Here is a 15884-nt window from a genome sequence, read left to right as displayed (position 1 = left end):
TGATCCATCTGGCAGGCTGACATGGTAATAAGTTTGCTTAATTGTCAGGTCAGGCATATTACAGACCCAGTCTGTCAGTCCTTTTATTACAGCTCTGTCTGTACTGGGGAATTTCAACCTCCTCACACTCCGTATGTGTAGACGTGGAATGCATCCATATGGTACAAGGACATATGCACAGACACATATATGAAGTGTCACTCAGAACAAGGAGATTAAATTAAGAAAGGAAATGCTGAAGTCAAATAGCTCTTAGCAGCTGTATACATTTCAGTCTGGAATAATCACCCAAAGAAAGCAATGAGATATTTACATTTAATTTATTTGAAACTGGGCTGGCGAAAGCACTGATTATAGGGGATAATCCAGCACTGCCTCATAAGGAAAACAGCCAGAGATCCTCAGATGTTCCCTCCATTTATACTTTTTAAACTATCAAACCATCATTTTGATTTTGGCTCCATGCAGCTCCGATCATGCAGACAGTCTTCTGAGATTGACCATATGTCCTCCTGAGAAATCACTGAGTACATTCAGAAAATGATTGAATTCATCAAATGGATGCTTTGCCTTTAAAAAGCCCACAAAACAAAACAAAAGCCACCTTTTCCCTCCTTTGTCTTTGTGCCTTACCTCATCTCCTTCTCTTCATTAATGAGCTCAATTCTGAAATGATTTTATTTAAAGGAAGACTTTAAGGTGTTCTGAAATACAATTTGTAGGAAAGATGCCAAATATAAATTGTATTTTCTAGACCTGCCTGCGTTTGTGATTTTACATGAGCATGCACACATATGTTCAATATCCAAACAGCAGGTGTTCCCTAAAGTTTTATTGCCATTAGTTAGAAATGACCACATTACTCAACAATGTCAAAGCCAAGTCTTGTCAAAGGCAAGTCTTGCCAGAAAGTCTGATGATTTCCAGTATTCAACAGTCCTGCTTTGGGGTGCTGGCTCTGACTCTTCCAGATACCTCCAAAACCTAACAGTGATCTACATTTACCCAAAAGAGGCACGTAACAATTGCATCCTCTGTGTGGTATCTCCACAGCTTTTCTCAGGAAGCAGAGAGTGCTCTCTCAAGCACGGTAGCAGCTCTCTGTCACTGGGGCCTCATAAAACACCATGATCTTCATGGTAACCCTTTTCCACAGCCAGATCCCTTGCCTTGCACTTTGGACATGAACTGCTGATGCAGATTCCAGTCAAAATCTTTCCAGAAAAAGATTAAATATAATTCAAAACAATATCTGTACTATCTCCCTGCTGAACTACACAGCAGTCAAAAAAATCCAGTTTTACAACTGTTTTTGTACCACTTTTTAGGACTGTAAAAGGGTCTTAACTGCACAGATATTCCATGTAATGCACAGTTGATCTTTCTGCAAACCAGCACAGTAATCAACCCCAAAATCTTCTCTTCACCTCTGGATAATCACAGCTTGAAGCTGCATGTGCATCCTGGCCTTCTGCTAGATGGAAACAGAACTGTGCCTCCCATCTTTCTTGAATTCTCCTTGGATCACATGTTAATGGTTTTGGAAGAAGGCATCAAAATTGCCTGAGACCCCAGGATGACAGGAATGATTGCTGGTACACAAGACGGCAATTCTTCATGGTTCTGAGCTGCCTGGGACAGGAATGGGTTCTCATCAACATCTTACAAATCACTCCAAAGTGGGTAACATAACAAGAGTGCTACTTATGGCAAGATGGCAAAGTCTCTGACCTGGGTTATGCTGGCAATCAGGTGAGATGATTGCAACAATCCCACTTTTCTTTACACATAATGCCATGCAAACTGCACAACCTGCCCTTGCTCTTGCTGTACTTATGCACATGAAACTACTCCGTTCAAAGTGAAGAATTCATTGTAAGTCTCAAAATATTTTGTTTGGGCAGGAAGGACTCAGTATCAGACTGCAAACATTGGCAGAAGTATTTATAACTGCTTGAAAGTCTCATTTTTCTGGCCAGGTCCTTTTTTGTTTAGTTTTAGTTTTTAAATCTGTGGGGGAAGACAGTAATACCCATTGGACCAACACATTATTGATTTCCCATAGAAACAGCAGTTAGCTAGAGTGCTCACTTTCAGCAGTGAAGCAGCGTGTTAGTTTTATCTTACTGTAATATTTCTTTTCCATTTCATCCTCTTTTGCATACTCATAGAAGTTTCCTATTCACTACTGAAACACCATATGGTGATAATATATGCTAACACAGGCACAGTGACACAGTCCACAAGCCTGCTATTGAGCAAAAGTTGACAACATAAGGCTGAGAGAATTGTAAGAGTTTCCAAGCCACAATAAGTACGTCACCTAATTGCATTTTACTGTGATGCAAAGAAGTCTGAGTCAAGGAAGGAACTTCCTTACAATGAAACTGTAACAGCCTGGAGTAATTTACAGTTACTTGAAGAGCTATAGCAAGGATCTATCAATTCATGGCTTTCAGATACAGGCTAGATGTGGGTTGGGGTTTTTTTCAGCCTAGGCAGCTTTAATATACAGAAAGAGACAATGCATTTCAGTATCACAGTCATCTCTCAAAAGGTTCCAGACAGGAAGGCAAAAGGCAATCAATAAGAGAAAATACAGACACTGCTTCTCAAACCGTTCACAGATGCCTCTGCCTCTTACTTTAATGAACTAGGAACATCTTGGAATAATCCTGAGATATATTCAGGCTACAAATGGATCACATTTATTTACAAACTGGTAGCAGAGTCTGATGTAGAAACTGCAGCACCAGGTCTCACTTTTCTGTGGAGCTCTAGGTCCTTACAGGCAGCCCTACCAGAAAGGAAGCTGCAAATAGACCCGATCTCCCTTTGGAATGGCCAGCAAGGGCTCTAGGGAGAGGTCCTCCCTCCCTGGCAGGGCAGGCCCTCAGAAAAACAGACCACGCAGAACAGGATGGACCAGCAAGAGACAACATTCTCTCAGAATGTCACTGATGTCTGTCCAATGACCTCTTTTACAATGAGCTGCGAGGTCTCTCTGTACCTCAGTTCTGCATTTGCAGAACAAAAGAACCAAAGTTCTCCCGGCTCAGGCTCAACAAGGATAAACACATGGAAAGCTGCAAGCACTCGTGCAAACAGGCAGCAGTAAGTAACAAGGACAAACTCACAAAGGCCATATTTGAATGTCAGGGCTTCCCAATGTTCTTAAGCCTTCACCTTTCAAATCGTATTTAGAAACTACCACTGCAGAAGGCAGCTGCCCTCCTCTTCTAGAGAGAACAATTCCACAGGAACTCCTGTCAACAGGATCTATGCCAGCCCTGCAATGGTCCCTGGGATAGATTTGAGGCAATTCAAAGGCACACCAAGGCAATGCCCTCCTTGCTGGGAGCGTGATGCACAAATCACACAGTCATCACTCCCACTCCGGTGGAAACGGCCTGGGGAGTACGCCCAGCACAGGCCACAGTGGGAGCAAAGTCCCAAGTGATGTATTGTCATGCAGGTGTTTCTGCAAGTTGCTGTGCTGTTCCCTTGGCTCTGAACTATTTCCTTTCCCTAGCAGGGAGGGAAACGCAGCTGGTTCCTCCTGTGTGCAGAGGAGAAAAACACAACACAAAAGGAACAGAAACCATCGAGAGCAGAGCAAAGGAAGCCTGATTTCCTATGGACTTGTGTCTTGCGTCTTGAGCAGACTCTGACCCTTCCTGTTCTCATCTGTTACCTCTCCTGACTGCCCCCCCAGCTTCCCTTCTCCCCATAGTATTAGCCTTGGCATTTGTCTGTGTGTGTCAGCCAAACAATCCAAGTTCCAAGTCAGAGATCCTGGCTACAGCACAGTCTGGAAGAGCAAAAGTTCAAGTTGCCTGCAAGACATGCGGCAGGCTTGGAGCTTGCTGTGCATGTGTGCAGAAGGGCCACCCCATGGGCCAAGCAAGAACAGCCAGCACCTCCCTGCAGCTCCCCAAGACAGGGATCTGGGTCCCTCTCCCCAGGCACGGAGCTCTTCACACAGATACCCCTCCCACAGACCCGCTTAGAAGTGGTCACAGAAATCAAACCATATGTGGGGAGCAGCCAACTGCTGGACAGCAGTGGATGCTGGTTAGAAAGAATTAATCAGCTCTGCTTTCATTTCAAAATGCTCCAGTTATTTCCTTGGCAGACACTGGGCAGGACAGTGATTGCCACACGTGGGAAATCAATGCCTTGTGCCAAACAACTAAATTCAACTTTCAGCCACATGGAGGTGGAAAAAACAGACTCCCACTTCTGGAGTGCTGGGAGATCAGGGGGTGATGATACACATCCAGAGGACCACAACTTTTGGGGCTTGAGGCTTTGAATCCTTGTGGGTTTGCTGTCAAGGCATTGCATCAAGAAAACTGTTGACAGGAAATCACAAAACTGTAGCTGAGCATCAAGGAACACCTTCCCACAGAAGAAACATAAGGGTTTTTATTTTCCCTGCTTGGTTCACACACCCTAAGACAGAGATGGATGCATTTCCCCATACCCAAGACCTCTTTAAATCTTCCTGACAGGGGGTGTTCTGCCCATCCATTCCCATGGGATATGAGATAAAGATAAATCCATGACAGGGTGCCCATGGTGTGGCCTCAGCTCCTCTGGTGACTCAGGCACAAAGAAAGTCATCTGATCTCCCAATGCCTTGGTTCCTCCCCTGCCCATGAGACAGCCAGCATACTTCCCCATTTCACAGGGCTGCTTCATGGTGGTGAATCTGATGCCGCTGAGGCACTCAGATGCATCGACCCATGCAAGAACACGAGCAGAGGCTGCGTCCCAACAAAACAAAGGTTCCTGCCCCAGAGGCAGCTGCTCTTGGCTGCCTGGAAACACGGACAGCTCGTGAAGTGCGCCGCGGCCCTTTGAGGAGAGTGCCAAACCACAGCGAGCGCCAAAACGCAAGGATGGGGAAATGATGACAGGTTTCCTGAGATGATGGCATACAGCAGCTCAGTCCCATTGTGGGGAAGAAGATAGAAAACAAAACATAATAGGTAGAAGGCCTTGAAAATCTTTAGAGAATAAGAGCCCTGCTCTCAACCACTCACAGCAAAACAATCACAAATGCAGAATGAGAAAAAGACTGAATTATGAGGTACTATTTGCTTTTTATCACTGTTCCCAAAGTAAATGTTTATCTTTATCCATATACAAATTTGAGATGCCTGCACAGATTTTAAAGTCCAATATATCCAACACCAGTTGTCATCTAAAGCTGTAGCCAAACACGTAGGCAGAAAGTCAAAATGGATGCAGAAAAAGAGAAAGAGAAAAAGGGAAAAGAAAACCTTACTGATATTTCTGTGAACTTGATTATATATGAGAAAAAGAAACAGCAGGAGTAGTGCTGATTTATTTTCACTCTGATGATAGTACAAGAGGAAGAAATAATACCCTGCAAAGGTCACTCTTATCCCGTTCATCTGTGACAAGCTGATAATCTGGGATCTCAGAAAACTTTCTTTTAAAATCTTCACGGACATGCTCTTATCAAAAGGATTAAGGTTTAATACATACCAGCAGATGCAACCGATTCAGGCATCTGCTAATCAGAGCAGTGTCAGTTTGCCGCACGCACCGGCTGGAGCTGATGAGTGCAGGAAGGTTTCCCCTTCTTATAGAGAAAGACCAAATCCAAACATACATGAAATCATCTCTTGGCTATGCCTCCCAACTCACATGGCTGAACATCCCCGTCCCGTGCACACTCCTGCCTGCAGACGTGTCGGGGATGGCAGGACAGACGTGCTGCTCACAGCCAGAGCACCCACAGTGGTCCTCCTAGAAAGCTCCAACCCTGGGACCACCTCAAATGTCACCCACGTGGGGTAGGAATGTCACTCTGCCTTTGGAGAGGGGAACCACAGGAGGAAGGGTTTCTGGATGTAGAGGCTTTGCTTTCTGAGTGCTGGGAGGAACATACTGAAATTGCTCCAGATGGGAAGCTTCCTTTCCTACTTTCAGTAATCCACCCAGATTTTCCAGACAGCACAAAGCCAGCATGCTGCAGCCAGAAACAGGAGCACAGCTCTCAGAGGTGACCCCATCTTTATAACAGCTCATGCAACTCCTGATATCCATGACTATGGCAAAAATGCCACAGCTCACTGAGAACAGCCATAGCCAGCACCTTGCAGTGAGCCTGCACAAGCTCTCTGATGCTGCTACAAGTGTCAGAGCTCACCAGCGCAATGCCAGCTTGGGCACAGCTCTGTGAGACACTGTCATCCCTCTGTGTCCACATGAGCCATCCAAGCCAGCAAAATGGCAGCACTCACAGCCTTCAGGAAATGCACTATGTAGCAGAAAAGCTCTGGAGTAGCTGGATGGTCCTACTAAAAGGTCATCAGCCTTTTAGGATGGACAGGGGATGCTTCTCAAGTTTCAGCAGACAGGCTTGTTTCCAATGAGCCCCTCCATCCTACAGCAAAGAGATCCAAAAGCCTACAAAACCCAAAATGCACAGACCTCACGAGAACAAATACGAAGAGCTCCATGCAACTGGGAAAGCACTGCCTGGCCACGCTGCTGTGCTTCTGGATACTGAAGACTCTTTGGCAAAGCTGTACAGTTGCCCAGTAATTAGATGTGCTCAGACCAGCAGAAAGAGGCCAAAAAACTTATTTACCACAAATATCATATGTGAAGATGACAGAAGCTAAGCCATCCATTTCAGCCCAAACTGAACATCTGAAAAAGCCATATCCCCCTGAGTCCCGGAACTGAGGAACGATAAAACTTTCCGTCACGTAAATGCTACAGGAAGAAGGAATTCATTCTGAACCCATCAAATAAATCTGAATCTGCTTGTACCCCCAAATTTTCTTTCTTAAAATAAATAAATACCTTCCTCACAACAACTGGGGTTCTCTAAAATATCCTGTGGATGGCACCTTCAAAATCCTTTTGGTATGAGCCAACCTGAGCAGCCAGGCTCAGGCAAGTACCAGGAACCATGAAACCAACTATGAGCCTGGACTCGCAAATTTGCAGACTGTTTTGAGCTCAGATGCAGTGATCTGTTCTACACAGAGCCTCACAGCCCAAACCAAGAGCAGTCATAAGTCCCTTTCTCAAAGCTGGGTGAATGTGCTTCCTCTTGCTGAGTAGGAAGCTTTAATCCTCGTTGGAGACACAGCTCTGCATAAACCAAGATAAAACACCCAAACTCTAAGCCATTCATTCCTGACACAGCTATAAGTGGGGCACTAAAATTAGAAATTCACATGGAAGAGTCTTCAACACTCAACATTTAGCCTTGTTTTGTGGTTTGCCATTGTACAGCTGAAACTGTTCAATCCTGTCCCACCACTCTGAAAGAAAATACATCCATTGCCTTTTCACTGCTTGTATTATCCCCAAATGGTTGTCAAAAGAAGTGATGGAATAACAACCAGTGCTGTCAAACATTTAAATCCCTTTTAAATTCCAGTCATTAAAAGGCATTATTCCCCAGTAGGCTGGAAACTTAATGAAAATGTATCACTGATTTTTTAATTTAATTTCCTTTACATTTTCATTGTTCTGTAGCTCACATTGAGAATGAGCTTATTTTCCTTCAAAACATTACTCACTTTGGCTTCCAGTGTTGGATAGTGAAAGATGTCTAGTACTGGGGGCAATGACACAGAGGAAAGGACACAGAAATGAATCCTTAAATATCTTGCCTAACTCTGACTTCATTTTCCCCACCTGTTTGTACAACCACATCACCTAAAGGCCTTCAACCCAGACCAAGGTTCCACATTGCTACATGCCACACACATGGGGAGTAAGAGGCAAATCACATTGAAGAGGTTGCCAAGCTACAAGGACAGAAGAGATTTTGAGAGGAAGGAAAGGGGAAACACTGCATTCAAGGTCATTTAGCACAGTAGTGGTTGCTGGGAATGAAACAGGTCTCCAGAGTGCCAGCCCAGCTCCCTCTGGATCAAGCTGCATCTGAGAGTTGTACACAAGTAGATTTCATCTTGACCGTGGTGCATGGTCAAGCAAGATTTTTTTTTTTGCTATTTAAATACTTCATAAATATTGGCCACAGAGTATTTGCTTTTAGAAAAGGCTTAAATACCATCAGACCAGGTACATCTTATTACCTGGTACACCTCCCACAAAGTGCTATTTTGCCAAACAGACATTCTGTTGGAAATTCAGGATAAAACTCAAGAGTTTCGGAAGGTAGGTGTCCAATTCCAGACAAAGCAATCAGCATTCAATACATAATTCACAGCAGGGACAAAAAATCCTGAGCTTACGTGTGCTGCTATTTCCAGTATTTCATTTTCACAGTCTCTGCTGGAAGCCCTTTCTCCAGAGTCACAAAGTTTTCTTGTTTTTTAAAAAATGCAAACATTTATTTTATGGGCTGAATTTGGCATGTTTAGTTTGGGGGTTTTTTGGGTTAAGGCCTTGCTGCACTGATCTCTGATGCAAGGATTTAAGCAGAACAGGTAAAAACTGGGGAAAATACCTTTTAATAGAGGAGCCAAATGACCACAGCATTCACTAGGCCTCTACTTAGGGGGTTCACACAATTTATTACTAACCCCAGCTCCTATCCATGAAAATTATGCACCTAATATCTTGTCTTTTACTAATGCCTCCTTTTACTAATGAAAGACACAGTAGGTTCTCTGCCTCTGAACTTTCCAATGAGCTACTGTAATTTAGAAGGTGTGATATGTACACAGAAGCACATTGCAGCTACACAAGAGGAGCTCTGTACTTTACTCATCACACTAGTACTTCCAAACTTCACCAAACAAGAGGAAAATATTAATTAGATTTTTTTCATAATGCATCTGCAGTTCTTCCAACAATACCCAAGGCAAGCTAAACCTCACATGCCACTGCAGTCATGGCAATTTTGAGATCATGTTGATCGTCTTGTCCATTCCAATTTACTGTACCAGAGGGCTGGAACTGGTCAGGCTGTTGAAGGTCACACAGATCTTTCTAAAATTCAGCTCTAGCTGAATTCTTTAAATACAGTCTCTCCTACACCACCTCACATGACAGAAAACATCCTTAGATGCTGCTGTGTTGAGGCTAAACATTATGATTTAGTCTTGTAATTTTCTGTACTTTTAGATACGTGCAATTTTTAAAGAAAAAAACCCTGCATTTTAATCACTTCTGACTGCTTCTGTGAATCAGAGAGACTTTTTCTTGCAAGACATGGACTCAGCCCAGGTCACCTTTGCTTTCCCACTCAGCTGCCTTGAAGTAGGCAGGACCACAAGGTACCAGGAGGGCACTGCTGATCACAGTGTCCAGACTCTCTCCCTGCCTTCTATTAATGGTGGTCAGTTTTAGCTCATGGCAGTGTCCTTGTCACCTGCCCAGCACACAGAAAATGTTACCAGAGTGACAACCAGGTAAGCAATGGATGGTGCAGAGATTCATACTCGTCCATGTCCTCAACACCAAGAGCTAGACATTATCCGGGGTTGATGTTGGCCCATCCTTTCTAAGAAATATTACACCCCTTTGTGTCAGGCTCACCTCCTGGTGCACTGTGTGTCTTTGCAATCTTGAACTCGTACCAAGAATCAAAAGAGCTTCCCTTTGTGTGAATTTATGACAATGGGCAGGGTATGTTAAATAAACTGCTTGTCATTACCCTGCTTTCACTCCTACTCCAGTGAGAGAAGACTATGTTACGATTTATCTTAGGTTGCTTTAAAACTGTCTTGAAGATAATATAAAAAAGAAACCTAACAATAAACTTTCTCTTATTCAAGAATAGAAGTATCCCCAAGGGCAAGGTATTCCTATAAAATTATTATAATGCTTTAACCGCATATGCACAACTGAAAATATCTCCTCTGAAAACAAGTCGTAGCTCTTTTTTCCTATCTGCAGCCATTACCCTGATAAATTTGGGAAGGTCAGCTAAGGTGTAATCCAATAAATGTGCTGATGTTCTGAGTAAGTACCTTACAATTTGCAGCCTAATCTATTATCCTACTATAAGACCATCAAATGACTCACCAGTTTTAATACTTAGTACAGATCAAACAAAGGAAAATATCAAAGCTTTACATTCTAGTTCCACCTTTCAAGGACTTGTTTGAGTACTCTTTAATTACAGCAGATGATACATCCAACTCTGGCATTTGCCTTCTTTAACAGCTCTAGTCAGAAGTTGCTGTAGCAGTACTTTTCACAGGACATCGTTACGTTAACCAAGAGATGCTGAAAAGACACAGACTGAACAATTCATGCTGGGATTTGATCCCAGAGATGGAGTTCAGCTTCTGCTGCCCACCAGATCGCACACAGTGTGCAGTGAACCTGGGAGCTTTACTATCCAGATGCTCCAGGGTGCAGGGGACAGGTCTGCAGAGCCCTCAGCTGAGCTGTGGGCAGAATGCCATGGGAACGAGCATGTCCATGAATGGGAATGAGCACGTCATCTCGGACAGTGATGAACTTCAGAAGTCAAATCAAGTCCCAGACTTGGGCTATGACTTCAAATCCTCCAGAAACTCAAATACACCCGCAGAACTTTGCATTTGAATGCTGGGATTTTTTTATTTTAATGGCAAAGGTATAAAATAAAAGTGAAGAAACAACCTATTCACAGAACCTCATATAAAAGAAAGAAGACCCAGGAAAAAGTTGGCAACACTATCAGCAAACTGCAGAGGCTCTGTGAAATGGGTACAGAAGTTACATGTCCCTACAAAGATGCTGGAGTGTGGTATTGCCGAGAAAAATGGGGAGCACAAATCTCTTTCACTTAACTCTTGCAGTGATTTGGCTCTATAAAGCATTCCCCAGTAACAGTGTGCACTGGTGTGTGTTTGGGCCAGGCAAACAAACTGAACATGGGTTATTCACCACAGCGCCTGAGAAGAACTCATCTCATTTATCACAACAATGAAACCCACTGGGAAAAGGGCTGAATTGTAGCTGGTTCACGTTGTTGCTCTTTTTGACTGACTAATCCAAATGAGACTGTTTTTCAAGGACAAGTCTGTAAGTTTCTGCGATAACTGTGCACATGCTACTAAGATGGAAGATGAGTTTATAGGGAGGTCCCTGCTAAAAGGACAGAAACCCAGCACCTCTGTGGGCAGGGGGACACTTTCGAAAGTGCATAAACCTGATTTCACTCTGCTTTTGCTCCATTCACAGACCAAAACAAGAGCAAACCTAAACAAACTCTAATCGCTATTTTAGTTCTGCTCCAAAACTATTGCTTCTCAATTACTTAAAAGAAATTCAGCAATGAAAACAACCAAAAAAGACACAAAGCAAAGAGGAGGCTTGTATGGATAGTGGGTGTGCACCCATCACTCACCTAGCCCTTTGATACTTTTGACTTTCGCAGTTTTACTATGATAAATACAGCATATGTATAGCTGCATACATCCTACAGCTCCATACACATGTAACAAATGAGACCAGTCACGAGGTTAGGAAGGAAAGACAAGGCACAAACATGTCTAGGATGATTTTATGAGATCCCAAGAACTGCCCTTTTTAAAGTGCCACCGGGGTGTCACCACTTCCTCTGATAAATAGATGACATCTTACCAGAACTTAAATAGCTCTACTCAAGCACTACCTAGATGAGTGACAAAAATTAGCCAAGTCGCTGTCACCCCTGCAGTCCTTGTCTAGACACAGCAGAGAAGTGCGAATTCCAGTCTGCTTCGCTGGGCTACAGCCACCCTGACAGCTGAGCTCTGATCCAAGCCACTTCGTGAGATGTGCATATCTGGATCCTTCTGGCAGCGCGACAGACAAAAGTTAACAGAACAGAAAAACAACAAGAAAATAAAAGCACAAAAGTACTTGTGAACTGAGCAGGTTTTAATCCGCAAGCCATTGTTGGTTGAAAGTTGAGGCAAATAGAAAAATCTTGCAAGTATTTTTCTACCAATCTCCGTGGCAATCTGACCATCGGGATCGGAGGCCCTTTGCTCAGAGGTGCGGCTGCTTTTGAGCCGGTGCCCCCTCAGAGCAGCTGCACCCTTCTCCCCATTGACAGCCACATCTGGATGCTATCAGGAGGAACTGGCAGGCCTGCTCTCAACAAATACCAAGCACTTAGCAAATTGACTCCAGAAGTCGATGCTGGCCCCCTTCCCACTCTGTGTTTATGCAATGTGCCACTAACCTGTTGAGTCCGAGGTTTGTAGGGAGAGCTGCTCTCCAGGTCGGCCAGGATGCTGGTCAGAGAGTCGATCTCTGCATCTAAACTGGACCGCCTCTCCTCAAGTGTCTTGCCACCAGGATTCACCTTAAAGAAGAAAGAAAAGTTCCAGTTATTCAAACCTGGATTGGTTATTGGCCTGGCACATGGTTTCTTACTGTCCTCATGGAGCTGCACCCATGCCCAGCAATAACTCTCGGGTTGCAGGGACAAACACGCTGAAATGCTATAGCTCCCTCCAGAACTAACACAGGAATTTATGCTGCTTTGGGGCTTTTCTTCATGTATTTGCCACAAGGGTCCCATTGTGTGAAACTGACTTGGAGGATTAGCGATTCGGCAATCCACCACCAAGGTGAAGAGGCAGGACAATCCCTGCACCATAAGATGGAGAAGATGTACTTTAGAAGGATACCTGTCTGGGAAGACAGAGCTTGGGACAGGCTTGGAATATCTGGATCCTGACAGCATCTCTTCTGCCATGTCCCCATCCCAGGCAAAGCACAAACAGAGCAGAGGTACAAGCCACAGTAACCAGTGACTGGCCACGTGCACCTATTCTTATTTTAAATCAATTCTTGTTCGGTGTACCTGTCTGATTCAACACTTCTTCAAAGATTCCATCTGAAAAATGAGATCCTTCAAGAAGGAGTGAAAAAGTTCAATCCATTTCCAGCAGATTGAAGGTGAAAGGTGTGATTTGCAACAAGCAGTCACAAAATAACATGAGTAAGGTCCTTGTGAAAAGGCTTTTATGCAGGAAAAGCCAAGCCCAGAGCAAATTCCAACATGCAGCCAGGACCTTTTCTAATTCAATGCATTTTGCTTTCTTTCTGCTTTCAAAACAGCCCAGCCCCATTTGTACCCAGGCTGCTAAAGGCCAGAAAACATCTTCCTCTTCAATGTTTTCAGTACTTTGGGAACTAGGCAGCTCCACCAGGAATGGGGAATTTAAGAAAACCAGCTGAGGATCCCTGCCATGTGCAAAGTATGTGCCAGGGGCTAGCCCCACTGAGTCAGCCCACCATCAGGGCATGTACAGACACCAAAGTTTTGAGTCAGGTGAAATATTACACTGAAAATCTTCTCTTAACCTGAGCTATTTTTCTTCTGTTCTTCCATGCCTTACTTATCTGTAAATCCCCCAGACAGAACAGTCTGTCCACGTATGTGCAATCACAGAGCTTGGTGCAGAAGAGCTCATTCAGAGCTTGATGACTTCAGTAATAAAAATACTAAAGAATTACCTAACAACTCACCTAATTTCAACTGCAAAGCCTGTTCAGACCATACCAGCACCTTCCTGCAGACAATCCAGCTCTGTTTGCTTTCACTCTCAGCAAGTTACTTCAATTTTCCAAGCCAAAAATTTGCCTTTTCCTTTGGCTCACTGGCTGTTCTAGATAGTTTTTATTTAAATTTCATTTCAGGAACATTCGATCGTTACCTGTTTTAAAGAACTCCCCAGTCATCAATACGACACATAAATGGCAAGTTGGTGAAAGAGACACTATGCAAAGTAGGCAGCCTCTGATCTGCCAAACTTATACATGCTGAGGCATTCATTAGTTCCTAATGATTATTAAATCTTATTGGATTACAGTAAATTTGGCTTGACTAACAAGAAAATGGGAGCTCCAGTGTGGTTTATGCAAGAACACACCATTTAAAAGGCTGAGAGTCAGGTTAGAAAATACTTACAAACTCAACTCTTCTTGCCTGCTTTTATTATAGAGCCAAAGCCTTCCCATCCAAACTACTGTTCAAAAAAAAGAAACACTTTTCACAGGAATTAGCCCAGACCATTACTCCTGGCTAACTGTAGGCACCTGGAGTTTTTAAACCTGCAGCAGTACAACTTCTTTTCCATATCATGGCTCTTGTTTGGTTTTTCTCCATCTTTCAGTTGTTGGCAGGTAACTGCCACAGGCTTCCCAGACAGAAAAACTGTGATTGCACCACTCCAGAGAATTTTGAAGCTAAGCAGCCAAAAGTCAGCCTGGAAAAGAGAGGGGAGATGCAAAAGGCATCCAAGGCCCCAACATGTGAGGTGATAAATCAAGCCAATGGCAGACCCAGGAATAACACTGGAGTCCACACAGGACCTGCTTGGTACCCTGACCCTGGAGAGAAGGGATGGTGGCAGATGAGAAGATCAGCCAATTTCATTTCTGCTTCTTAGCATTTCTGGGCCATATTATTCCCAGGTTCTCGTTCCCCAGAACAATTATGCAATAGCTGACTAGCAAATGCTGCAGAACAAGTTATAAGGTTGTAAAAGTTAAATGTCCTTAGGAAACCTAGAAAAATAAAATAAAATAGCATAGAAGCATCTCTATTGATTCTGGGCTCTGATTTATTTATTCAATTAAAACATAATCAACATAGATTAAGAGCCCAACTCTACAAATGCTGGAGCATAATGCAGTACAACAGTGCCAACAAATGATACTACCAATGTGTGCCAGGGCCTATTGGGACAGGAATGGACTTAAAGAATTTAAGAAATGGTAATCGTCACAAAGACAGGTTTCTGCTTGCTCTCTCTTCCCCATCCCCACAAATCTTGAACTTTCTCTCTCCCCGCGGTGTTCCATATTTAGCCGAAGGATTTGCTGTGTAGGCTAACTGGAGCATTTGCAACACCAACTTTAGCAAGAGAGGGGTTAAGTTATTCCTCTTCCCATGCTCTTTGTCATGACACTGCTATAAAAGTTTTATGATATTGTTCTGGAACAAAACCCTTGCGCCAGGTCCCAAGGCACAACAGGTTCACACAGACACAGCTCTGCTCCGAGGAGCCCAGGCTGGTTAAGCTCACAGCCCCGCAGATACAAACACCGGAACCAGAGGGAACTGCTAATTCTATTTCTGTCTGGATTTATGGCATTGTTGCAGACATGTCGCTTGTGCGCCCCCTCTTCCAGCCAGCAGAATATGGAAAAATGGGTTTAAAAAGAAAAAGGATGCTATCTTTGGCTCAGCCAACGTGAGTTCGACAAAAAGCAAACGTAAGCCAACCCAGTCCAACAAATTACTCATGCCAGAGACTATCCACTCACGTGAACTTCTGCAACGCCTACACTCCTATCCCCTGGCTCAGTCTCTGCTGTGAGTCAAAATAGAGAAAAACAGCAGAGAGCTTCACTGCTTGGCTTATTTGTCCACCCCTGAATTTCTGGTGTGCAGCTCAGATGGTAATCCACTCCCGAGCCTCATCAACCCGCTATGCTCCGATGAAAATTTGCTTTATTTTTTCTAATCCTACCATCCAAAAGCAATCAGTGCCACAGGTCCCCCCGCACCACCCCAAGGAACATTCATTACAGAACATGCAGTGCAGAGGTCAATGCAGGGTCTCAAATTTTGCCTCACTGTGCTAAAAGGGTGGTAAGACTACTCACTGAGCTAAAAGACATGAAAAGGACAATGATTTCCCTAAATGTCACCTCTTCCTACAACCCTAGATCACCTACTCTTATCACATTTTGCAGCTTTCAGCAGAGAAACAAAAACGTCTCTCGTTTAACCAAGCCAGCTCCTTGCAGTGGGCTCAGAAGAATCTGGTTCCCAGATGTCCTTGCTAGCTCCTGCTCCAAATTCCTCTCCCTACCCAGGCCCAGACATCTCTCTTTTATTCTGCTTTCTCCTCTCTCCCCTCTCCCCTCTCTCCCTGCTGCCCTGCAGGGTGGTATCTCAGGCCAGGCATTAGCCCCTG

At 44.0% G+C, this 15884-nt stretch overlaps 1 protein-coding gene across 7 annotated transcripts in view; it reads right to left on the bottom strand.

Moving 5' to 3' along the window:
- The window catches only part of LPP (LIM domain containing preferred translocation partner in lipoma), a 314289-nt gene that overhangs the window by 138840 nt on the left and 159565 nt on the right, over positions 1 to 15884 (bottom strand). For all 7 annotated transcript variants that reach the window (XM_085069373.1, XM_085069375.1, XM_085069378.1 and 4 more), the window contains one exon: positions 12131 to 12253. In XM_085069373.1, coding sequence (XP_084925499.1) covers positions 12131 to 12253 — 123 coding nt within the window. The remainder of the gene's footprint in view (positions 1 to 12130; positions 12254 to 15884) is intronic.

The sequence above is a fragment of the Lichenostomus cassidix genome, chromosome 9 (assembly GCF_008360975.1).
Source record: "Lichenostomus cassidix isolate B80296 chromosome 9, HeHo_3.0, whole genome shotgun sequence".
In the NCBI taxonomy this organism is placed as follows: Eukaryota; Metazoa; Chordata; class Aves; order Passeriformes; family Meliphagidae; genus Lichenostomus; species Lichenostomus cassidix.
Note: the sequence above shows the minus strand (reverse complement) of the source record. Positions and strands in the feature narration are given on the sequence as shown.